The 23382-nt window shown below is 43.4% G+C and overlaps 1 protein-coding gene across 6 annotated transcripts; it reads left to right on the plus strand.

Moving 5' to 3' along the window:
- Positions 1 to 3463: 3463 nt before the first annotated feature.
- NME5 (NME/NM23 family member 5) lies at positions 3464 to 13397 on the plus strand. 6 transcript variants are annotated; one of them, XM_041397698.1, is made up of 8 exons: positions 3464 to 3738; positions 3868 to 4001; positions 4153 to 4472; positions 5635 to 5801; positions 7624 to 7829; positions 8214 to 8314; positions 9323 to 9441; positions 11757 to 13397. In XM_041397698.1, exons 3-8 carry the CDS (start codon positions 4289 to 4291, stop codon positions 11841 to 11843), a joined length of 864 nt encoding a protein of 287 aa, XP_041253632.1. In that variant the 5' UTR covers positions 3464 to 3738; positions 3868 to 4001; positions 4153 to 4288; the 3' UTR covers positions 11844 to 13397. The 6 variants fall into 6 exon arrangements, with proteins under 6 accessions (XP_041253632.1, XP_041253637.1, XP_041253633.1 ...); XM_041397699.1 differs by lacking the exon at positions 4153 to 4472 and adding an exon at positions 5416 to 5533 and having other exon boundaries at positions 3465 to 3738; XM_041397702.1 differs by lacking the exon at positions 4153 to 4472 and adding an exon at positions 5491 to 5533 and having other exon boundaries at positions 3465 to 3738.
- Positions 13398 to 23382: the final 9985 nt, after the last annotated feature.

Genomic DNA, 23382 nt, shown 5'->3' on the forward strand with positions numbered 1-23382 from the left:
CTTTAAGTAGGAATTGACAATATATCTTAAAATCTTATTTAACCAATTGCCTCTTTTAATTTGTTAGATAAAAGATTTTTATTGGTTTATTCATACCTTCATTTCTTCATTGTGGTAGGATCACAGTGACTACTTGTCTCTGAGCTTGGTGGCCTCAGGGATAATCCAAGCAAGCATTAGGTTAAACATTGTCTAGAACAATGAAGCAGCAAACACATGCAGGTGTTTTTGCTCTAAAGTTTAGGTGAAAGCCTGATACCTATATGCAGTATTTGTGTAGAATGTCTGTATATAGATGAGGAGGAGCTTTACAGGAAATAAGTTGTCGGCCCCAGCCTCTACAGGTGTTCAGCAGGAGCTCATCCTGAGCCACAAGGTGGGATAAAGCAGGAAGGGGTTTATCTGAAAGGGCAGCAGTGGGATTCATTTGTAGGGCTGCCAGGAAACAGGAGATGTCTTCAGACAGTGAAACAAAAGGTACAGTGAGCTTGGAGGAAAGGGAGGAGAGTCAAGGACAGTGCTCACCAGTGCTCCTGCAGAAAAAGGAAAGAAACACAAGGGAAGAAGGGACTGGCAAACCAAGATGAAACAGTGACTGGAAAAGTGAAAAGTGAGGAAAAAAATGCAAAAACTAAGCTGAATATGAGCTAGATGTGCTAAATGTGACTGAAGGGCGAACAAGAGATTGGCTTCAAATGGATTGAGAAGCTTTCAGATAAGAGGAAGCAAAACCAACTTTGATGGGGATTTTGGGTAGAGCCCAACAAGAAAGAGAGATGTGACTGGAAGAACCTGTGAGGTGGCAAGAGGCACTTATACCAAAGGCTGCAAAAACTAAGCTGAGACATGAGCTAAATGTGACTGAAGGGCCAACAAGAGATTGGCTTAAAATGGATTGAGAAGCTTTCAGATAAGAGGAAGCAAAACCAACTTTGATGGGGATTTTGGGTAGAACCCAACAAGAAACAGAGAGATGTGACTGGAAGAACCTGTGAGGTACAAGAGGCACTTATACCAAAGGCACTTTTTTTTCATGTTTTGTTTGTTTTTTTTTTTTTAATTATAAAAGAGACAAGCATATCTCTGTGGGTGCTAGGAATCAGAGCAGACTGAATGACTAAAGCTGTGAACAAATGAAAGAGAATGTTGGGAAGATCAGGAAATGAAATGGGGTGAAGTTACCAGGGCAAGTGATGGAGTTACAGAAGACATGTTGATAAGCTTTTTGTTACTGCCACATAGAGACTTGTAGACAGAGGAAGCATGAAGAGAATATTTTATCACTTTACAGAAAATGGTGAGATAACAAGTGGAGGAAAACAGACAGGAAGGCTTGACAAGGGTTAAGCAGCAGCAATGAAAAGCTCACTGGGATTACAAGCGTGCAGATGAGCAGCAGAAGGAGAATTGTTTAGTTGTGAGAAGGCAGAAATGGAGGGAGCAGGCATGTGGGAGAGGAAGTTGCCTTGATCGCAGGATTTCCGTCACTCTGCAGTGCAAGAGCATGCATGGGTGGAGCAAGCACTGAAGGTAAGCTGGTGCTGTGGGTAGGTATGACACCTCATCATGAAAAGAAATAAAGGAAAGAGAGCCCGTGGTGGATGGAAGTTGTATGTGTGGTAAGTGTGCAGTTAGAACATTGCTGCTGGAGCAAACACATTTTTCTCTCCTTAACATCAAAATGCAAACAAAGCTAAAAGATGTGCAAGCTTCATTTTTAATCCATTTTACCAGTTGGTATTAGTTCTTTAGCTTTTCTTATCTTATTTTCATCATTCTGGTTTTCTTTCCTTTTTAACAGTCTGCAAGACATTAGTTTTTGCACTTTCTTGCACTATCAGAGGGCAAAGCTCTTAAATAATTTTTTTTATTAAAATGTTACTATCTGGTGTTGCTGGGATGTAAATGCACCTGCAGGCACAATCTTTTGATGGTGTATTCCATGCCAGCTAAAAATAAGTGACAACTAAGGCTTGTTAAACCGCTTAACAGATAAGGTACAGCAGCCAGGCTGTGCCCTGGGAAGTGTTCAGAATCCCAGTTGTTCATTGCATTGTAGTTATAATTTTCCTTTTTTGTTTTGTTTCTTTTCCAAAAAGCACATCCCTGGCCTACAGAAGTTACAGAAGATGCCTCACACCAGCCTTTTAGCTATCAGAAATATTATTTCAAGCTCTGTAAAGACAATAAACATAATGATATTAACACATAGTTTTAAGGTCAGGTTTATATGGAATCCAATGCTTGAGAGAAACCTTGGAGATTCTACTACTGTTGGTTAGGGAGCACATAATGTCATTTTCTCTTAACGTGTGGGGCCACTTTAAATTTGTGCTTCTGCATTATTAAACCATCGTGGGAAGTGCAGCAGGAGGAAACCCGGGTAATTGGCTGCAGCTCCAGATGCAGCCGCTCGCTCATTGGAGAGAGGAGGATTCTCCCCGTACTAAAATTAGAGCATCCCCGCCCTCCAGAAATGCTTCTGGAAACAGGGAGGAATTGTGACACAGCCGGAGGAGCGGGTGGGCAGGGAGCTGTGCAGGGCCCTGCTCCGGACCCAGCCTCGGGCTGCGCTGCAAGGTGCTTGGGGTTCGTGTCCTGGGTGCTTTGAAAAAAATGCACACAGTAAAGAAACTGCAGGAGATTCATGTTCACAGTGAAACACAGATATTAAATTCAACATTTCTTATGTAAGAATAATTCTGAAGTGTTCATGCAGGCAGAGGAAGCCTTTGAACTGCTAAATTTAAGCAAGGGCTGTCAGACTTGTGCTCGTTGACTTTGAAAAGAAATGACTTGCTGAATTAACTCTGAACTAAACTAAAAAACTGATGGATTCTTTTCTATCAGCATGTCTTAAAAAATAAAACAGGTTTATCTGTTATCGCTGTGAAGTTGCAGTGTTTACAATGTCTTCAAATTAAATATTGGATAGGGTTAAAGAAACAAATGCTATGTGCCTGTGTTGGTGAAGGAAAGCCTGTATCTGAATTTGTCTTGTGTATTTGGAACCTTTATTTTTTAAGGTGTATGAATAACAATGTCAGTCTTCAGTTTTTTTAATATATTTCAAATTGGCTGCAAGGAAATAACTGCATCTTTTTATTTCTTGTTTCTATATTATTCACATTACTCATTAAAAGGATTACGGCAAAATGGGTTTTTCTTACACTAAAACCAGCTTTTGCTGTAAATTTGCTATTTCCTCACTTAACCAGGGCATATAGTGTCAGCTCCTCTGGCTCCAAATCCTAGGGGATTTTTTGTCTTTCCTCCTTTGCCTTTTTCAGTCTGACACCATTAAAATTTAAAACCTGCACACTTGTGTTTTCTCTCTGTCCCTTTGTCAGTGTCACCTCAGGGGTCTGAGCGCAATGTCCAGTTTTGGCTGAACTCAGCCGCGAGCCCCAGGTGTTCCAGCACCTCGGATCCCAGAGTTTTATGAGAACACGGTGAGGAGAGGGGGCGAGGCACAGGGGGAGAGAGGAGCAGGGCGGCGGAGGCACGCCGCAGTTATCGGGGCCGTTCACCGGCCCACGCCCCGATAGCGCGGCCAGCTGGCCCGGCTCCATCCGGGAGCGCCGGTAAACAAGGACGGGAGGTGACACCGGGGCACCCGCTGAGGGTCACGGTGGGTGGACAGTGGCTACTGCACAGCCAGTTCCTGCCAGCCGGCTGCCCCCGGAGAGCCGGGGAAATAGGGGATGTGTGGGGAGCAAAGCCATTGGCACCGCGGAGGTAAAATTTGGGGGAAATCCCCAGAGAACGCGGCTCCCCAGCTCTGCTTAATGCCCAGCTCATGATGGCTTAATGCACAAAACGGTGAAGGTCTCCTATTCATTACACCTTTTTGTCTTAAACGTGAAGTGGCACCGGTAACCGCTGTACGTCGCTCGCAGTGCTGAGAGCCACCATTAGAGAGCTGTGCCTCGGGGCGCTGCAGCTCCCGCCCCGCTGCCGCTGCTGAGGCGCGTCCACAGGAAACCTCCCCACAAACGCTGGTAAATGACCTGGAACGACTGCTGGCTTTTCCTTTATTTTTTCCCCGCCAATAATCGCGCCACGTCGCTTCATGAGCGTTTGTTGTGAGCGCGTGGCTCCCTCAGCAGTTCTGAGCGTGAGGTGAAACCGACATAAAGCTTTTACTGTCAGGGAGGAATGAGGATTTTGAGATAAGCCCCGGAGATCACGCCACTCCGCCCTTTACAGCCGCACCACACGCAGAGCCCATTCTAGGACAGCCACGGTCTCCGTTGTGTGCGCGGAGCCCGCGGCAATCCCGACCCTGATGCGTACTCCGCCTCCGCCGCCATCACCGCGGCGCTCCCGGCCGCCATCTTCGTCCCGCCCCGCCGAGGCTCGCGGGCGCCATCTTGTGCCCGGGGCCGGCGCCGCCATCGCCCGGCAACGGCGGCGGGTCCGGCGGAGCCCCGGAGGCCGGGATAGCAAAGCCAGGCCGGGCCCCAAGGCAGGTGCATTTGGGGGTTACAAGCGGACTGTGCAGCAGGGAGCAGCCAGGCAGGGTCTGCGTGTCTGGGTCTGGTGCAGGGCGGATTGAGAGAGCCAGGGAGCGGGGGGACGCGGCGGGCAGCGGGCGAGGGAAGGGCTGCAGGTGCTGTTGTGTTGGGCTCTCTGAGGCTCTGTTAGGATCCCCCGCAGCGTCCTGCGCTCGCAATTCTCTCTAAAAGGTTGAGAGAGCTGAGGGGGTTTAGCCTGGAGAAGAGAAGGTTCCATGGAAACCTTCGATCCCTTCCCAGTGCCTAAAGGGACTCCAAAAGAGATGGAGAGGGACTTGGGCAAGGACAGGGAGACGCATAAAAAGGGGGAATGGCTTCCCGCCGACAAGAGGGCAGAGTTAGATGGGATACTGGGAAGCAGTTCTTGACTTTGAGGGTGGTGAGGCTCCGGTGCTCGTCCAGTGTGGCTGTGGCTGCTGCATCCGTGGAAGTGTTCAAGGCCAGGTTGGATGGGGCTTGGAGCAACCTGGGACAGTGGGAGGTGTCCCTGCCCATAGCAGGGTGGAACTGGATGGTCTTTAGGGTCCCTCCCAACCCAAACCATTCCATGATGAAAAACAAGGTTACAAATGGAGACAGGTCTGTCAGAAACCCCCTCACTGGTTCCACCACTCACAACACAATTCTGTGCTCTCAGCTTGCCAGTGTGTCTGCTCAGTCAGAAAACCAGCACATTGTTTGGAGCCCATAAATACAGGAATTAAATAACCATTGAGAAATTACCCCAAGCCTTACGGTGGACCAGTTCCAAGTCATTAGTCCCACCCACAGTCCTCATGTGAGGGTACAGATTTGGGGTTTGAAGGAGTCCGTGGTGGATGGAGAGTGTGGGAGCACAGGGCGCCCACATCAGGGTGTGTGATAATGCTTCTCCCTCCTCACACATTGTCCAACTTAGTGAATAACAACATTAAATTTTGGCCTTATTTTCCACAAAATGCCACTGCACTGAAAATGGGAATGTGAACTACAGAGTGGTAGCAAGTGCAGAGAAGATCTCACATGGATTTTGTGAGGTGGGTGTGACCCTTTCTGTTCCTGGGGTACATGGTGAGTGTCACCATAGGTGACTGTGCAGTAGACAAATTCCAAATGTCATGTGCTGATGTCATTGCAGTACAAAAGGGGCAAGTGAATTCTAATTTAGAAGCCAGGATGGAAGTCTTAATGCCTGAACCTCAGATTTTTGTGGAAAGAACTCTGGCTATCATCAAACCAGATGTCATTGATAAAGAAGAAGAAATAGAGGATCTCATTCTCCGATCAGGATTCCACATCATTCAGGTAACAGGCTGTGCTCCAGAGAAAATAGCTGTAGTTTATAAGTTAGGAAAATATTTAACTTCTAGCAATCAAGCCAGTAACTAAAAGCTTGTGTGTCCAAAAATCAATTAATGTTCCTCGTGTCATTAAACATTGCTGCCAGATTCTGTAAGGAGATGCTTTTTGGTGCATGGGATGGAGCAGAGCAGACCAGCTATTTTGGTGACCACAGGAAAACACGGACTTTATTAATAAACTCACATTTAGCAAACGTATGGAGCAGATGTGTGAGCTTTCCAAGGCAACTCTTGGAGAATGTGTCATTCAGATCTCATAAGATTTTGTGCAGTGTGCAAGTTAGATATTAGATAATTAATTGAAGATATTAGAGATATAATAGATATTAGAGAATTAATTGAATTCGATAGCTGGCTAGTTGCAGCCTAACTAATTTTTTGTTTCCATTGTTTTTACGGAAAATAGACTTTATGGATATTGAAATGAGCTCATGAATATTTAAATGTACCCGGCCCGGCGGCCGCTGGGGGGCGCTGCGCCCTCGCACCTGTGGGCGGCAGGGCCCCTCCTCCTCCTCCCCGCCAAGTCTCGTTTTGTTGTTTTTTTCGCTTCCTCCATAACCTTTCTGGCTGTTTTATTTATGTTTTAATATTTATTTATATTAATAAATATATATTTATTAATATATATGTATTTATGGATCTCTTGGAGCTACTCTAGAAGAGGTCATGGGCTGGAGCCCCCCTGCTCCGGAGGCAGGCTGGGAGAGCTGTGCTTGTTCATCCTGTAGAAGAAAAGGCACTAGGGGGACCTGAGAGCCCCTTCCAGTGCCTGAAGGGGCTCCAGAGAACTGGAAAGGGACTTTGGACAAGGCCATGGAGTGGTGGGACAAGGGAGAATGGCTTCCTACTGCCAGAGGGCAGGCTTAGATGGGATATTGGGAAGAAATTCTTCACCATGAGGGTGGTGAGGCCCTGGCACAGGCTGCCCAGAGAAGCTGTAGCTGCTCCATCCCTGAAAATGTTCAAGACCAGGTTTAGGGTTTGAGCAGCCTGGTCTAGGAGAAGGTGTCTCAGTCTGTGGCAGGGGGTTTGAAACAAGATACCTTTCAATGCGAACCATTCCGTGTTTCTGTTGATTCAATACATATCAGAAGATGAGATAAAACACATTATTTATTTATTTAATTGCATAGTGTTAGTAGAGTCTTCTGATGTCTGCAGTGAATTTTGACACCAAAATTATTAGGACTCTGAGTATGTGGAACTCTCATGTTGTACAAGTTTGAGCTCAAAGAATGCACTTCAAAATTTTTTTTCTTGGCTGTGGTTTTTGATAGCTTCCCAAAGTTGTCCTGATCCTGGCCAGCTGGAGGTTAGGCAGCTATTGGGAGAGTCACAAAGCACTGAATGAAAAATAGAACAATTGCGTAATTAACAGTGTGGGCTGGAGAGAAACTTGTTTAAAAGTAGAACATTATGCTGTGGCAGCTGAGTAATAAAATACTGCCCTTGTAATGCTCTTCACTTTTCCTGTACAGTGCTCTGTTATCTGGCAGCTAGAAATTGCTGTAGTTTGCCTGGGCTAAAATCACATCTTACTCAAATGGGCTGTTTCTTTAATTAACTTGGAAAACTTTTGCTCTCTGTTACTCTCTGTCTAGAAGAGGATCGTATCTGGGTGAATCAGAGGAATTTCAGAAGTTACCCTGTGTTCTGCACTTGAAGATGTGACTGCAGGAGAGGACTCTATTCTGCCTTTAATGCTCTAACCTGTTTAAATGTAGCAAGCCATTTTAATTTTTTTTTTCTTCTACACTTTATAGAAACGGAAGCTCCAGTTAAGCCCAGAGCAATGTAGCAACTTCTATGCAGAACAATTTGGAAAAATGTTTTTTCCTAATTTAACAGCCTATATGAGTTCTGGTCCTATAGTTGCTATGGTTCTTGCTAGAAATTGTGCAGTCTCTTACTGGAAGGAATTGCTGGGACCATCCAACAGCCTAAGAGCTAGGATAACTCACCCTCACAGGTAACTCACTGACTAGCCTTGGGCAAGTCAGTAGGATTATTTTGTCATTCTTTGGATTGAGACCAGAATTCCTTTTTTTTTTTTTTTTTTTAATTTTTTATTTTATTTGTTTGTTTGGACAGTACAGACACAGGCTTCTTATCTCTTCAGTTTTGTGCAACAGCTTTTCACTGCTGTTTTTTAGTATGCAAAGTTCAGCTCTTTTATGGGGAATGCTGAGTGTATGAACATTAAGTTTTAGGTAGCTACTTCTTATGTTTAAAACAAAAGCAAACCAGTGCTTGTTAATTAGTCCATATATATTGCTTTTGTGTGCTCTCAGGCTGCAGAGACTTGGAAGGGATTTGCAGTTGCCCTCCAAGCAGTTATTTCCCTTGTTTTCAGCTTAAGAGCACTCTATGGGACTGATGAGCTGAGGAATGGGCTCCACGGCAGTCTCAGCATCTCCTCAGCAGAGAAGGAAATTCGATTCATATTTCCAGAAGGTAAAATGGTACAGTTGGTTCACTGCCAGTCCTGGGGAGGATGAAGTGCTTCCCTGTCCTGCCCTGACTCCAGATACAACTGATTTGGAGAGGTTGGGTTTGTTTGCTTTACAGGATTGTGGGTCTCTTTATGTATAAGCTGACATTTTCTGCTATGAAAGGCTTACCAAAAATCTGTCTGAAGAGCCAGTGTATTTACAGAGTTGCTCCCACTTTTCAAACTCTGTTCTGGTAACTGGAGCAGTCAAAGCTGGTAAATGAGAAGAGGTAGGAAGCTATTATACTGCAGCAAGTGTTTCTGGCACAGTCAGCCTTGGTTGACTTGAGACAATTCAGTCTTTCCTTGGATTCACGCGGAATAATTGCTATTCAAAAGCAGCTGGATGCTCACATGACAGTGCAATTCCCAAGTTAAGTGCCAGAGAAAAGGGCCTTAGAACCTGGAAAGGCTGCAAGAGGATCTCTGGTTTGTAATGTAGCAGGATTTGCTCTTTGACAGAAAGATGCAAGTGAAACTGCTAGAATAAAGTGTCTACTGATACTTTTTGTCAGCTGTATCAGTGAGTTTAATAAAAGATGTTGCAGTTCCTTACAAACCTTACCCATTGTGTAAACCATGTCTCTTCTCACCCTGACAATTAGAGCAAGACTAGAGGTGAGATTTTTAGGGTCTTCAGAAATCAGCTTCACGCTAGAAGAAAGTGCTAAACATGGGATATACTGTTTCTCTTCTGCCCCAAATTCATCTTCAAGGATTCAGGTTTTCCCCAGATGATCTGACTTCCTCCCTTTTCATACTAGGCTATAACTAGTAAAATTACCTCAGGGACATAGTAAAGAAGTTTAGGGAGTTTCTTTGCAGTTTGTTGTGGAAGAAGCTGTAAAACCCATGATGTACTATTAACTTACTAAGGAAAAGAGCAGCTCACATATAAACAACCTTTGAAAGAATGTTTGGTTTAATCACTCTAGGGGCTGCTTTCTAACACCTGTGGTTCCTCCTTGCAGCAATCTTGGAGCCAATTCCCACTGGCCAAAGGGCTCGGGATTACCTGAACCTGTATGTGAAGCCCACGCTGCTGGCAGGGCTCACTGCCCTGTGCAAAGAGAAGCCAGCAGACCCCATGGTACGTGCAGTGTCCAGCACTGCTGGCAGCTCTGGGATCCACTCCCTGTTCATGGCAGAACTACTCTGTGGGTAAAGAGCTGGGCTGTTTCAGCTGTCAGCTGATGAGCTTCTCTAACATTTGGTTTCAAGAAATTGATTTGTTTGTTAGAGATGACACAAGGGTGTGTTTTAAGTGCCTAAACAAAATCAGTTTTCTTACATCTGGAAAAACATGGTTAATGTATCTTTATGTTCTTAAAGCTCCAGTCATTCACACCAGTACTTATTTAAGCATGCAGATAGGTGCAACAACTTGCTGGCAGTTGTGGATTTACATCATTATCACGTTTATAATCAACCTTGCATTTTTCTAAAGGATAATTTTTTTCAGAAAAAAAGGCCTTAAAAATCATTTGGGGTGTTCCTAGGAACTATGTGATATCTATGAGGCCGTGTTTAATGTACTTTGATTGTTCCAGCTTTGTAACCTGTTTACTTTGTCTGTATGTCTGGCACTGTTACCATAGAAATCTAGAAAACAGAGATGAAGTCCATTCCTTTGCCCAAAGGCCAAGCCACTTGTATCTGTTCCTAACAAACGTGTGTCTGGCCTGTGGTTTCCCACTCCAAGTGATGGAGAATCTACAGTCTCCCCAGGCATTCTGTTTCAGTGTTTAATTATACTTGTTAAAAGCTTTCACTGAAAGATAGCCTAAATCTCCTGGCTCCAATTTTAAGCCCATTACCTTTTTTTTCCCTTTTACTATCCTCAAAAGACATTGGAGACAATGTAATATCTTTCCTCTTTCTTTTTTTTTTTTTGTAACCTATTGCATATTTGAAGAGTATTTCTATTTCTTTCCCATCAGTCTTCTCTTTACTATATTAAATACTGATTTTTTTTTTTTTTTGCACGTTGTATCTTTCTGACTCATTGTTTTGGCTTCGAGTTAATCTGCATTCTTAGCACAATTTTCTAGTCAATTATGAGGTATCTAACAGTAACTTAATCGAGACAATGCTTTCCTTCCTTGCTTGTAAGAAAGCTGTATGAAGCAGTGTCAGCAGCTTTGCTAAAAACATTCTATTTGCACTTTCTTTGTTGTCCATAATGTCTGTGACCTTGTAACAGAATGAAAATAGTGTTGATTTTATGCTGCTTCAGAAATAGATATTGCCTGTTGCTTTTCAGTTTGTTTTCTGCTAGATGGCTTACAGGGAGACCGTTGGAATGCTTTTTTCCCAGCATCCTTTTCTTCTTTCCTCTCCTTTTGCAGATGGCATCAGAAAGTGTCTGTGCACTCAGAAATACTTGCTGTCAGGACAGAGGTTGTCTCAGCCAGTTCCTTAAGTGACAGGATACATTTATTTGTTCAAATTATTTGAGGACTTCTTTTTTTCCAAAGTAGTTTTCCTGAGGGGTTTTGTCTTTTGGGCTATTTTGTTTGTTTTCCATTTGTGTCTCGGGTTCTTACTACTGTGCTGTTGTTGCTTTACCTGTCCTAGTGCTCTGCTTGGCTCTCCCTTTGCAAACCTTTTATACGTGGTAGTAAAAGCTGAGTGTTGCTTACCTTCCCTGTCTGCTGTTCTGTCAGCTCTTCACAGTGTGGTATGAAGTTTGTTGTTCTCAGCATTCCAGAAACCAGTCGTCAACAGCCTTGTGAAGTAAATAAGGATGTGTTAAAAACTTGGCTTTACAAGCGGAGAAATCGAGGCAAAAGGTTAATTTGCCTAAGGCCAGGCCCAGAGTGGCAGATGGAATTAGGACTCAAGGCATTCCTGCCTCCCACGTTCTCATTTAAGTACAACGTGCTGGAAAACTTAAAAGATGAATTTCAAAAAGTAACCATGTTTTGGTTTTACGTTTTAGGTACTGTAAGGTGATTCAGTGCAGAAGGCTGGCACTCTTAATGAATGATTACTGGATGAAGTATCTCTGAGTGTTGTCAGCAGTAATATTTCATTAAGCAGTTTCATGCATATTGTGCAGCAGCATTCCAAAACAGAGCTGGCTGAGTTATTTGAAGCATGGCTCAAATGGTCTTATATTTTCACAAAGATAAACATTGCCAGGACAAGTTGTCTTCTAAAGGTCATGGTGCATTGTTCAAAAACAGTATAGGCCGTGAGGATTTAACAGAACATTTTTAAAAAAGAGGTCATCTGCATGTCCATTTCTTTCTAAAAGGGATGAATTAGGAGAATGTCTGTAGCAGAGGTTTCAAATAATGCTTTTATATATAATAATGCTTTTGTAATATTCTTCTATGAACTTAATAGAAAGCAACAGAAAGCTGAAAACATTTGGGTTTGTTTTTTTTTTTTTGTTCACAGATTTGGCTTGCTGACTGGCTGATTGAACACAATCCTAATAAACCTAAGCTACAATATCGCATCTCTCAGGAAGGGCGTTGGCAGTGAGAGCTTGGTGGAAGCCATCTCACACATTCCAAGTTATAGATGTGTATTGTCATTTTTGGTGTGTCCTTTGACTGTATAAGCAATACTGTCTAAAGTAAATGCATTTGTCATAACTGCTTGTGTCCTCATGGGATAAATAACCCTACACTAGCCACCATGTAGTGGTTCTAATATCTTCTCTGCTGACAAAGTGAATGTAGAATTACACAATAAATTTATGGAATTGGGTGATTAGAAGAAGGCAATGTTACTGCTATTGTCCACATTTTTCTTAGTTTGGCTGTGTGGGAGAACAAAATCATTTACAGCAGTGTGGATTCCCAAATTAAATCCACCTGGCTTGTGCTTTGCAAAGCCAAAGGTTGTGTTTCAGCAATTTTTTAGCATAAATTCAGTTATGAAGGGAGGTACTTGGATATAATGTAGAAAACAATTACTGGAGGCATATTAGCAACTTTGGAATTTTAATTCCTGATTACATCACCCAGCTAAGGTTGTCCTTGAATATTATTCACTTAGTCTGATGTATTTTGTCAGAATATAATTCAAAGGACTTATTTGAAGGTACATTCAACGCACCTTTCCCATCTTGGTGCAAAAGGCTCAGGGATTATAAATAACAAGATGTATTTTAGTCAAGGACTAAGGTTGTCTTCCAACATTTGTTTGCAATAAAGGTGCTTAATTGGAACAGCTCACATTTGAGAATGTTTTCTGTGTTCTCCTGCTCCTAAACATACACAAATTTCTGTTTTCCTCAAACTTTCATGTGTTCTGTTGAAGAACAGAGTGCTTTCATAAGAGTGCTCTTCCACAGGCAATGGGTTAATCCCATGCTATTGCCTTTTATGAAGTAACTGAACTGTTTTTTGGGGATGTGGGGCTTTTTAATTTTCTTCAAAGAGCTGTACTTACGCTGTTAGCTAATTGTATCTTATGGTTTGACTGGCTATAATGAAGAAAACTGTAATTTTCATAACTGAAATAAGAGTACTCTTGACTAATACTAAACAAACAAGTAATTTCATAATTTGTTTCATGAAAAAACTTGCTTCCCCAATTTGAGTAATTATGAGAAACATAAGTCATTTTTCTGTAACATCAAACTTTGTTGAAGTGAATTGTTTATCCTCTCAGTGGAACAAGCCACTATTGCCAGCCCAGATAATAAACATTTAGAAACTGGTCCCTACAGTACCAAGACCTAAAAATCTTGGGACTGCCAAGATAAGGAAAAAAATTGAAAGCCTAAACCCTCAAATAATGAAGAATAAAAGTATGAGGTGGTTAGAAATACAGTAACAGATCTGTTTTCAACCCGTTTATTTTGCCTATAATTATTGTCCCCATATGTGTGTCTGATTGTTCCAATTACAGGACAGTTGTGCTTTGTGGTTTCCTGTCAGCCAAATAAAAAAATACATTTTCTAAAGATGCCAGAAACGAAAATCCGGTGAATTCACAAGGCATTCCCCTGTATTTTGTTAGTTACTATGACATTTGCCTGCTTATTTTGGTGTGCTGCTGTTTGACAATAAATGCATCCTTAATGTTCCTGCTGGAGTTTTCAGTTTTGCTTTTGTGCTAGAGCTGTGTTACATTGGATGAGAGTAGGTGAGTCCATACCCGGGGGGTGGGAGAAAGGACAAGGGCAGCTGCTGTTGCAAATGTCACCTTTGTCACCCACACAATACAGACTCTGTCATTCAGGTGTTCATCTATCATGGAATTATTCTCTTATGTTGAAGCTAACACCTTCCATTGCTGACTGGTGTTTGTTTCCATTTTCCTAAGAAAAAGGTGGAAAGAGAGAAGTTGCCTTTATCCCATGGGTGCCATCCTGACTCACCGTGTCCCCGCACACAGGACAAGCATTGATCAGCAGCTGTCACAGCCGAGATCCCGGGGAGCCTGCGTTAATGGGTGGGATGTGGGCACAGTCAGTCCCGGGAACATGAAGTGGCTGAGCAGCCTGATCCCGTGGGGGGAGCTGTGACACCGCAAGAGAGGCTGCTGGGGCATGTGCTGCTACATTTCTTATGGACTTCAGTTTTTTTATTTAGCCCAGAGTGGTACAGGCTTGGCCAGGGTTATAAATCTGTAGCACAGAAAATGTAGTTTTGGAAAAAAAACCCAGATTAACTGAAAGATGTGTTCCCATTCGATGTCAGCAAGGTGAGATATTCTCTGTGGGAACGAGTGACCTGTCCTCTCCCTCTGTCAAGTCAAAATAATTACCTTGCCTTTTGAGTTCTATTGGGCATTTTTAACTTTGCGGGAGTTCATTTTAGTTTTACTGCCTGAGTGCTGGAATACAGCTATGTCCATAAAATGAGCAGCTCAGTCTGTTTCCCATAATTCTGTTTTTTCAACAGAATTCCTCCTGGAACTTTGCTTATCGTATGCTTGCTATCACCTGCGCTGGAAGTTGTTCTTGGAACTATACAGATTGAGCTAGTCTTGAAGTATGTGATTGTTCAGCCTTCCTGTCTCACAAGAGATTTATTATCTGCAGGAAGAGTTAACCTGCCAGGAGCCTTGGACATACTTTAAAGATGGCAGAAGCCTCAGTCAAAGGCAGTTTCCCATTGCCTGCATCTATCAGAGCATTCCAGCGTGCCAAGCTTCAGAAATGAGTCACTGGCCAGAGCTTGGGACTGTCATTCAGGAGATTTAAGATTGTTTCATGGAGACTTGCAAAGCCCTGCTTTTCTCATGTAGGAAAAGGAGAAGATTTATGTTTATTCCTTCTTTTAAGCTATTAATCCTGACCATCCTTTAAACAACAGTTGATGAGGGTCAGTGTTCATTCATTCAGCCAGAGTATTCAGATCAAGATGATTTGTATTCTGCGCAGTAAATGTTGGCTATTTTTGGTGGTACCCAACAACAGCTCATCCTCTGAAAATGTGAGAGCAGTTCTTCAGTTTCCTTTAAAAAAAACAAAAGTAGAAGAGAAATATTTTTTTTTTGTTGGAAAGGCTTTTTGCACATCATAAAAAGATCATCATAAACAGATAACTTGCAGTTGTTTTTGCAGTGCTATTTCATTTTGGTAGCTTTGTCATTGGGCTCAAAAGTAGAAGAGAATTTTTTTTTTTTTTTTTTTTTTTTTTTTTTTTTTGTTGGAAAGGCTTTTTGCACATCATAAAAAGATCATCATAAACAGATAACTTGCAGTTGTTTTTGCAGTGCTATTTCATTTTGGTAGCTTTGTCATTGGGCTAGAAATAGGACTTCAGTCCTCTCTACTCAAAGCAAAGCTGTTTCGCTTTGCTCAAGCAGACTTAGCACCAGCCAGCGTGGCAGTGTCACCAGCACCATCACAGCAAAGAGGTGCTTCCTGGTTCTGCTGTTAGTGAAACAGGAAAACCTGCTGCTTTAGGATGGTCCATCAAGAGCAGCTGCCTGCACCTAGAAACCTCCCCTGGTGTGGATGAGCTCCTCCGGGTGTGGAGCGTGTCAGCAGCGTGACTGATGTGTGCAGTCTCCTTGGGAGGATGCCTGTCAAATCATTGTCATGCTGCCTCCTGCCAAGGGATCGTGGGGACACTGCCAAAGCTCAGGGGAGAGCTTTTTGTTGGTCTTCTGAGCCAGAAATGAGGTATTGTTGTGAGACGGAGCAGTTGGTGGGAGAAGAAGGCAGTTTGCAGACAGGTGGGTGAATGATACTCTAATAATGGTAACACTGAAGGATTGAGAATTCAGCTCGGTGCTTGTGAGTGTTTTAGGGCTGAGGGAGGCAATGCTTTCTAGCAAAGACCTTCATGCAGTGCCTTGCTGCGTGTGCTTATACTTGTCTAGTGTAGCATCAAGTTTTGTCCCTTGAGAACCCCTGAGAACCCCATCTTGCTTAGCTGTGGTGCTGTTCTGAAGCATGATTATTAAAATAATAAAACCAAAACACAGCTCTGGTACCATGTCTGCAACTCTGTTATCATCATATTTAATTTATTGAAAAGTCTTTTCACCTGGGATCTGAGTCAGCCTGGATGGATTCTGTTTGGCCAGAGAGAAAAGGCAGACTGCCTGAGCGAGTAACCACGTGTGAACTCACCCTAAATTCCAGGGAATTTTTATGTGCAAGAACCTAATTTGGCTCTAAATTCTCCTGGCTTTAGTAAACTACTCCACAAACCGCCCATGCTTCTTTATCATCTCTTTATAATCAATGCTAAAGCTCTCATTTCCTTGCTAGGGGACAGTTGTATTTTTGTCATGCTTCCAGAATCTGCACGGATTGTCAGGTTAGGAAATTCTGCTTTGTCAAAAGCAACATCTTACTGCTATGCTGGCTGGTGGTTCTTATCTCTCTTAGGTGCTGTAAAGTGTTTTCTTGCTGGGTGGCATTCCTGGTGCCGTGTGAATGAGGCAGTGTTTTGTCCATGTTTAGTTTTGTGCCAGGCCTGGTCTCTCTGTGTGAGAAAATTCCCAGGAGCGTTTAATGGGCGCGTGTGGACAAATCTCCTGCATGCCCCATAAAGCACTTTACCATGGGCCACTATAAAGCAGTCATTACAGAGCAGTGTTTAAACTTCTGAGATTAACACAGTCTCTCAATTGCACTTACTTATTTTTATAATGTGTAATTTAGCAACTGAACTGTGAAAAGTTATGGCATAGGAAGGTCTTCTTAAAAACAGTTGTTTCAACTGTGCTTTTAGGTGCCTTCATTGTAAATCCAGAGCATTTCCATTCTGTTAGTTAAAAGAGAGAGGGAAAATGGGATCGTTTCTGGGAGCTGCTCAGATGGAATATGTGCATTTGAAATGTATTGACAAGTGTTGGCATGGCACATTTTCCACATTTATGGAAAGTAAAGAGCTTGTGCCTGGTTTCTCAAGAGGCAGACTTGAACAATGCTGTTCCCTGCATGCAGAACACTTTGGCAGTTGCCATTTTGCTCAGGGAGTTGTGTGGGTATTTTTGCCTGGATGAAGAAAGTTTGATCAAACTTCTGTTTGGAAACAAGATGCTTTTTCTGTGGCCAACACACCCAGATAGCCATGAGATCCTTCCCTGCTAGTTACCACTTCCAACTGAACTGTCCCACGAGGCTATTTCAGAATACTTGTTTTCTTCCCAGCTCTTCCATGTAAATACACTGAAGTGACCAGCAAAGTTTTGACCGTGACTGTCTTTGTTTTGCAAAGTTCTCTTGTAAACAGGCTCTGTGGGGCTTCCCCAAATAGCCCCATCAGTGCAACTGAATGGGAGCAACAAAGGCATAGGAAATGAAATGTCCATTCCTTTTCTTATTCATGTAAATGATAGTTTATCATACTGTTTATTAGCTTCATATAGCCAGGATCTGTGATGGTTCTTAAGCCTTTTACTGCTTTTTTTTCTCCTTTAATGAGCTGCAATAAAGCATTGCCTTACCAGAGTGCTGACCCAGTGCTGAGGCATTCTCCAAACTTAGCGTTATTATTGGTATTAATTAGTCATTACCCATCACAGCACAGAGCAGCCATGATATATCTTAACCAGTTGTTCTGTCTCTCTGCAAAATGTTCCTTTTTAAGGTGGTTTGGTATTCTTGGAATTAACAATTTCAAGTCATCCATAAACATGGTTTTAATAATGATACCTGGTTTCTTTCTTATATCTCTCCTCAGTGAATGGGCAATGATGTACAAAGGAACTGGCAGTACACAGGTGGTACAAGTGTGAAGGTAAGGAATGGAGATGTGAAAAGACTCCTTGGGTCCTCCCTTGGAGCAGCAGGAGGATCTAGAATCACAGAATCATGGAAAATAGGGGCAAATGCATGAGCAGATGGCTACTGCATGTGCTCTGTGAAAGTACCTACTTGGAGGTAGGGAGGGGGAGTTTGACACCTGTGTTCTCAAGGTCTGCCAGTGGTTTGGTGCTTGGATCACTTGGCATCTTACACGTTGAATCATTTCTTTGGAGACTTTTCTACCTGAATATGGGTAGAGGGTTTCTCTCTGTGGTTTCAGGTTTTAATGAAGACAGCTCTATCACTGTAGTAATGCTGTTCCAAGTCTGTTATTCACTTCTGAACTTCATAAAGCAGTCATCAAAAATTAGCAGTCAGTTTTATTTCATCTCTGGGAGTGGAAACAAGCAGAGCTGGCACAGCTGTGAAGCTGTGTATGGAATTAGCAGGTTTGAGCACAACTCCTAGGTGGGAGTAATTCCTCTCCAGGGTACAGATGAGTCTGGCTGGGAGGATCCGTGCTCCTCTGCCCCAGCTGCACCTCCAACAGTTTTCTTTTGTTTTCTGTTGTCTACAGCCACCAAAGGTGATGATCCAAGGGGAAATCACACGGAGTTTGCTGACACTGTGTTTAGAGCTGTGAACAGAACAGGCAGAGAAAAGGCCAAATGAGGACATGTGTGATCCTCTGCTCTGTCTTCCTCAGTTCCAACAACACAGAAATGAAATGTTTCCCTAAACCAGGGCATCCACCTTTCAGATACTCTGACTGAGCTCCTCTCAGCTCAGCCATGATCACAGCTTCGGGAGGACTGGCCTGTGCACAGAGAGCAAAGGCTGACAGAAAATTAAAATTTGTAGCTATTTTTATTCTGCTCCAACTGTTGGGTTTCTTTCTAGGTACAAACAGTTGATACGACTTTCATCTCCTGACATGAGGGAAAAGGTGTAAGGTATATTTTTAAGTTGAACTATTTTATGTGTGCTTTTAGAGATTTGCTGCAGAAGATGGTGTTTGGTCATGTCCTTGGGTCCTATCATCTGGTTTAATTCTACTGAGGTGAATTCTGACAGATTATATTCATTTGGATATGACCTGAGATTGTAACATCCCAACAGTATAAACTGGCAGCTTTTGATTTTCATTCCCTTGTACTGACAAGAAATTGGATCTTTATTTATCTATCTATCCAGTTCCAATGAAAATCAATCGTTTCATTGTCACCTAGTATTAATTTACAGTTCTGCTACAGATTTTCTTTTAAGGTTGAGAAAGTTTAAATACAGAATAATTTTCATTTGTGTGTGCCAACCCACCCCTGGTTGTGAAATAACTGTATTTGGTGCCAGGGGAGTTTTCCAAATATACAGTATGTTTTTTATGTGCCCACATGCATACCATGAAAGGGTTTCTGCTAATGGAGGCTGTAGGATTTCCACACTGGTCCAGAGGTGACACATTACTGATGAGAATTTGCTTATCTTTTATAGAAAAAAATTGTCTTCTAAAAGTTTTGGCTTCCCTTGGTCCATAGCGCCAGGGGAACATGTTGAGGCATGCCATTTTCTGTTTGCTTTCAACAACAATGGGAATTCTTCAGTTAAGTATAAAAAATTGAAATTTCCTTTCTTTTTGCCCCTCTCAAGTATATTTAGGTAACTGAAGCACATTCACACTTGGAGAGATGGGGCTGTTTTGCAAGGGAAAACCAAAACATTCCAGTGCAGCTAATATTGCAGCTCCTCTAGTGTCTTAAGTTCAGGCCACAGCAGGAGGTGCAGATATCCAAGGGGAATGCAGTAACTTTTTGGATCTTTTCTTTGGAAGAAATAATAAGATGAGTCACAATTAACCCATTCAGCAAAGGTAGTAAGGCTCTGGGGGATGAGAGAAGTAATGGGATGTTCTTACTTCTAATGGTTTGCTCTACAGAAAATAAACCTTTCCTCTTACATCCCTTCAGGTCTAATCAATACATTTGTCTTCATCACTGCAGGCAGCATAAATTTGCTTATTTTCTGACAACCTTCTCTTTTACATCCCTCCTTGAGATGTCCAAGCCTGGTGTGATGATTGTGCTTTGATTATCTTGCTCTGGCAAACCAATGGGCTCCACTCTCCAGGAGAGAAGGGCTCTCCAGGGCAAGTGTCAGAATGTTGGCACAAAGTATTTTGTTCCTCTTACGTGATTAATGTGGCAGGAGTGTTTTTAAGTAGCTTGTAATTTGTCACAGTGAGACTTGCAATGGAAAACATGCCACAGAGAAGGCAGCCAGGGCCATAAAGTGCTGTTGTTGGGAAGTGAGGACTGTTCTAACACAGGTGATGTCTCCAGGGGGTGTATTCCTCAAGGACTGGTGGGTGGATTAGCAGTCAAACCTTTGAGGAGCAGGGTGAAAGCCAACATGTCCATGGTGACAGGGGCACAGCTGGAATTAAGAAGGATGACTAGCACGTCCAAACTTTTTTTAAAGGATTTTGGTTGTTTTTTCTCCAATGATCTTTTCTGGTTTCATTTATTTAGCTGTCTCGAGAGTTCATGTCTTTCAGGCAGCAGAGAAGTGTCTGCCCTGCTGTCTGACAAAATGAGGCTTTGTGTTTGGTGCCTCAGAGAGGGAGATGCACACTGGTGCCACGGGTGACAGGGAATGTCCCCTTGCTCCCTGCCTGTCTCTGGCACTGGAGTGCTTGTGGAGCTCATCTCAGCAGAGCTTTGCTGCCTTCTGCTTTCCTTTTTCCAGCCTCTGGGCCTTGATGTCACCATGTGGCTTTGAAAAGAAGTGGCTTGAAGGGGCCTGTGCAAAAAGCCACCCATCCTTCAAGATGCAGGTCAGGGTGGTGTTTGTTCAAGAAGTAGCACTGAAGGTCAGTTCTGTTATTCCATGACTCCATAGTTGATATGTTTTCCCAAAGGCCAGTAATCTCCAAGGAAGAGATGTCCTGTCTGGGAAAATAAAGCAAGACATATAAATTGCTTTAATGGGATGCTCTAGTACATTTATATCTTCTTAAAAGGAAGCTAAACCACATGCATGAGATGATAGATGAGTTTATTTTCACATGTGGATTTAATAACCTACCAAGATGTAGCTGCATATTTAGTGCCCAAAGTCATCTCCAGGAAAATAGTTCCCTGGGGTGAGGTCAGTGTCTGCTTACAGCCAAGAGAATGAGTTGAAGGGGTTTGTCAGTGGTTAGCTTGGTTGGGAGGCAGGATAGTTTATATGATACTGAACTAATCAGGGTGATGTGGAAATTAATTTTATCTACTGCACAAGACAGAGAGAGTGGAAGTGCCCCTGAGACCATCTGGGGTTTAAAAGTCTGAAGAGCTGGAAGGAGTTGACTGCCACTTTGTTCTTGTTGTAGCACTGTTTGTTACTCTTCCCAAATATTTATTGGATCATAGTCATAATTAAATTTGTGCTGAAAATGTACAGAGCACTCTGTACTTAGTGTAACATGAAACCAGAGATCCTCCACACTGACACAGTACAGTGGCAGGTCTTGGCCACAACAGCCCCCTTTGGAATGGGAGATAATCCAAGAGACTTCTCTGTTGATATGGCACTTGCAGAGTTAAAGCACAGGAAATTGTGAATTTTGGCTCCATCCTGTTTGACCATTTACACTATCTCCTCATCAATGTACCTGGCCTGGTCCTGGGAGATTGGATGGTGTCTGGATACAAGAGGTACAATTTAGTGCTCCCAGCTGCTTGAAAGGGACTGCACAGTGATTTGTGGGCTCTCTGGTGATGGGTGAGATAAAGCTCTGCCGTGGGGATGTCCTCTGCCCTGCCTCCACCCTGGCCAGAGCTGGGCCAGGCTCCCCATGCCCACCTTGGAGCTGGAGCTGAGTGCAGGCTGTGCCCTGACCATTCCTGAATTCCAGATTCAACTCTCATGGCCTGTGGTAGATGAGAGAAAGAAATCAATGTGCTGCAATCAAAAGCATACAGATGTTTCTCAGGGAATTCTAATAGCAGGTTGGTTAGTAAAACAGAGGCTGAGCCTGAGATGACAGCCCTCACACCCTGTGGGGGAAAGCCCGTGGGACAAGGAAGAAATAGGAGAGTGAAGCAGTCCAGGCTGGGAAGCACAACTGTGTTTGCCCTGGGATAAATCTTATTAACTTAAGCACATCAAAGCATAAATATATTGTCTTACTCCTGGACTCAAGCTGGCTTGAGCAAAGCCATCCTTGGAATCTCTTCCCAGTGCTCCTATCCAGGAGTGGCTGGTGCTCCTGTGGCAGCAGAGATGTCCCCGGGAGCCACATCGGCAGCCTGCCCCTGACTGGAATTACCTGCTCTCCAGACACCTGTGGTGCAGCTGTAATGCTGGGAATGCTTGGCACCTCGGGAGGTATTCAGGACTGAATTAATTTAATTATTCTCCTGCTCATCGGCTTCAAAATCCACTTAGGGAGGAGGTGCCTTGTCCCTATCACCACTGATGGCAGCCAGCCAGCAGAAGTCTGCCTGGCAGGAGTGGGAATGAAGAGCTGGGCCAGAGTAGCTTTAGCTTCAAGGCACTGGGCAAAAGGGAGAGAAATAGAAATCACTGCCTTTAAAACTGCCGACTGTGCTCTTGATGGATGATCCCCTGGAAGTGTCAGGCCAGGAGCCACAGCTCCGTCACTTAGAGAAGCCTGTGGAATTGATAAGAAATGTGAGAAGAAGAAATGTGTCCAGGCTTGATCTGAGTCAAGAGAGTCCCACTAACATCACAACCCAACATTTCAGACCAGGCACCTCATCACAGCCCAGCTGGGGTGCTGGCAGCCAGGCCAGATGGGACAGGCAGTGCAGCCATGGTCCCAGCAGAGCTTGCAACCAGCAAACTCAGCCCATGCATGGCCCGAGTTTGAGCCCAAGTGAGGTAACCCTTGTGCCTCTCCCCACTGTTTTACAGTCTTTCCACTGAGCTCATCATTACCATCTTTTATGGCATCCCATGTGCTGTTGAAAGCATCAGAGGAGGAAATGAAGGGCCCTTTACTGTCCAGGCTCTGTGCTCACATGTCCCCTGACGAGCTATTCTCTCCTGGCCATGCCCACAAGGGGCTTCAATTAATGTTGCATGGGACACTGAAGAAAGGATAGAGAGAGAAAGAAAAAGAATAGCTAAAATACTATTGGAGATCCCCGTCTATTTCCCATCATGTCCTACTGCTTGTACAGCTCTGCTATCCCATTCTGTGACAGATTTAGGCTTAGTCTCTTTAGTTTTCTGGCTCTGATTTGCTCTGTCCCACATGGTTTGAACTCATCTTTGCATCTTGACTGCATTTGGTGAACATTTCTTAGCTGTGGCCATCAATCTCTGCTCCATCCATCTCTGCTCCATACTTCACTTAGCGTTACCACCACATCCCTCTCCTTTTCTCTCTGTGTTTTGGACCCTCTGGGAGGAATGAGTGTGGGTGCAAGAGCCCAATGAGTGTGGGTCTTGGTGCACACTTTAAAAGGGTCTTTTCTAATCTCCAGGAATGTTTGGACCAAGTCCACTTTGTCTGGGAGAGCTCTTGTGTGAAGCTGTCCCAGCAGCCATCTCTAGAGATACATAATAATTTAATTAGGGAGCACCTCATCCTTCTTGTTCATAAAATGTGAGCCACTCTGTGTGTTTCTAAAGGGGGAACGGGATAGGAAAGTAAAAGAGAAGGAAGGAAGGAAGGGAGGAATGAATTTTGAAAGTACATTGCAAGTTACATTTATCTGATTTTCTCTAATCCGTCAATCTTCTGTTATATGGCTGAACTCCTTGGGGCTTGTTTGAAAAGGGGGAATTTACTGCACTGTAAGCCAGCAGTGATTTGCAAAGTGGATTGTATCCTAGGAGAGAGCAGGG

This window comes from Onychostruthus taczanowskii, unplaced genomic scaffold (genome assembly GCF_017590055.1).
Source record: "Onychostruthus taczanowskii isolate IOZ18803 unplaced genomic scaffold, ASM1759005v1 scaffold14, whole genome shotgun sequence".
Classification (NCBI taxonomy): Eukaryota; Metazoa; Chordata; class Aves; order Passeriformes; family Passeridae; genus Onychostruthus; species Onychostruthus taczanowskii.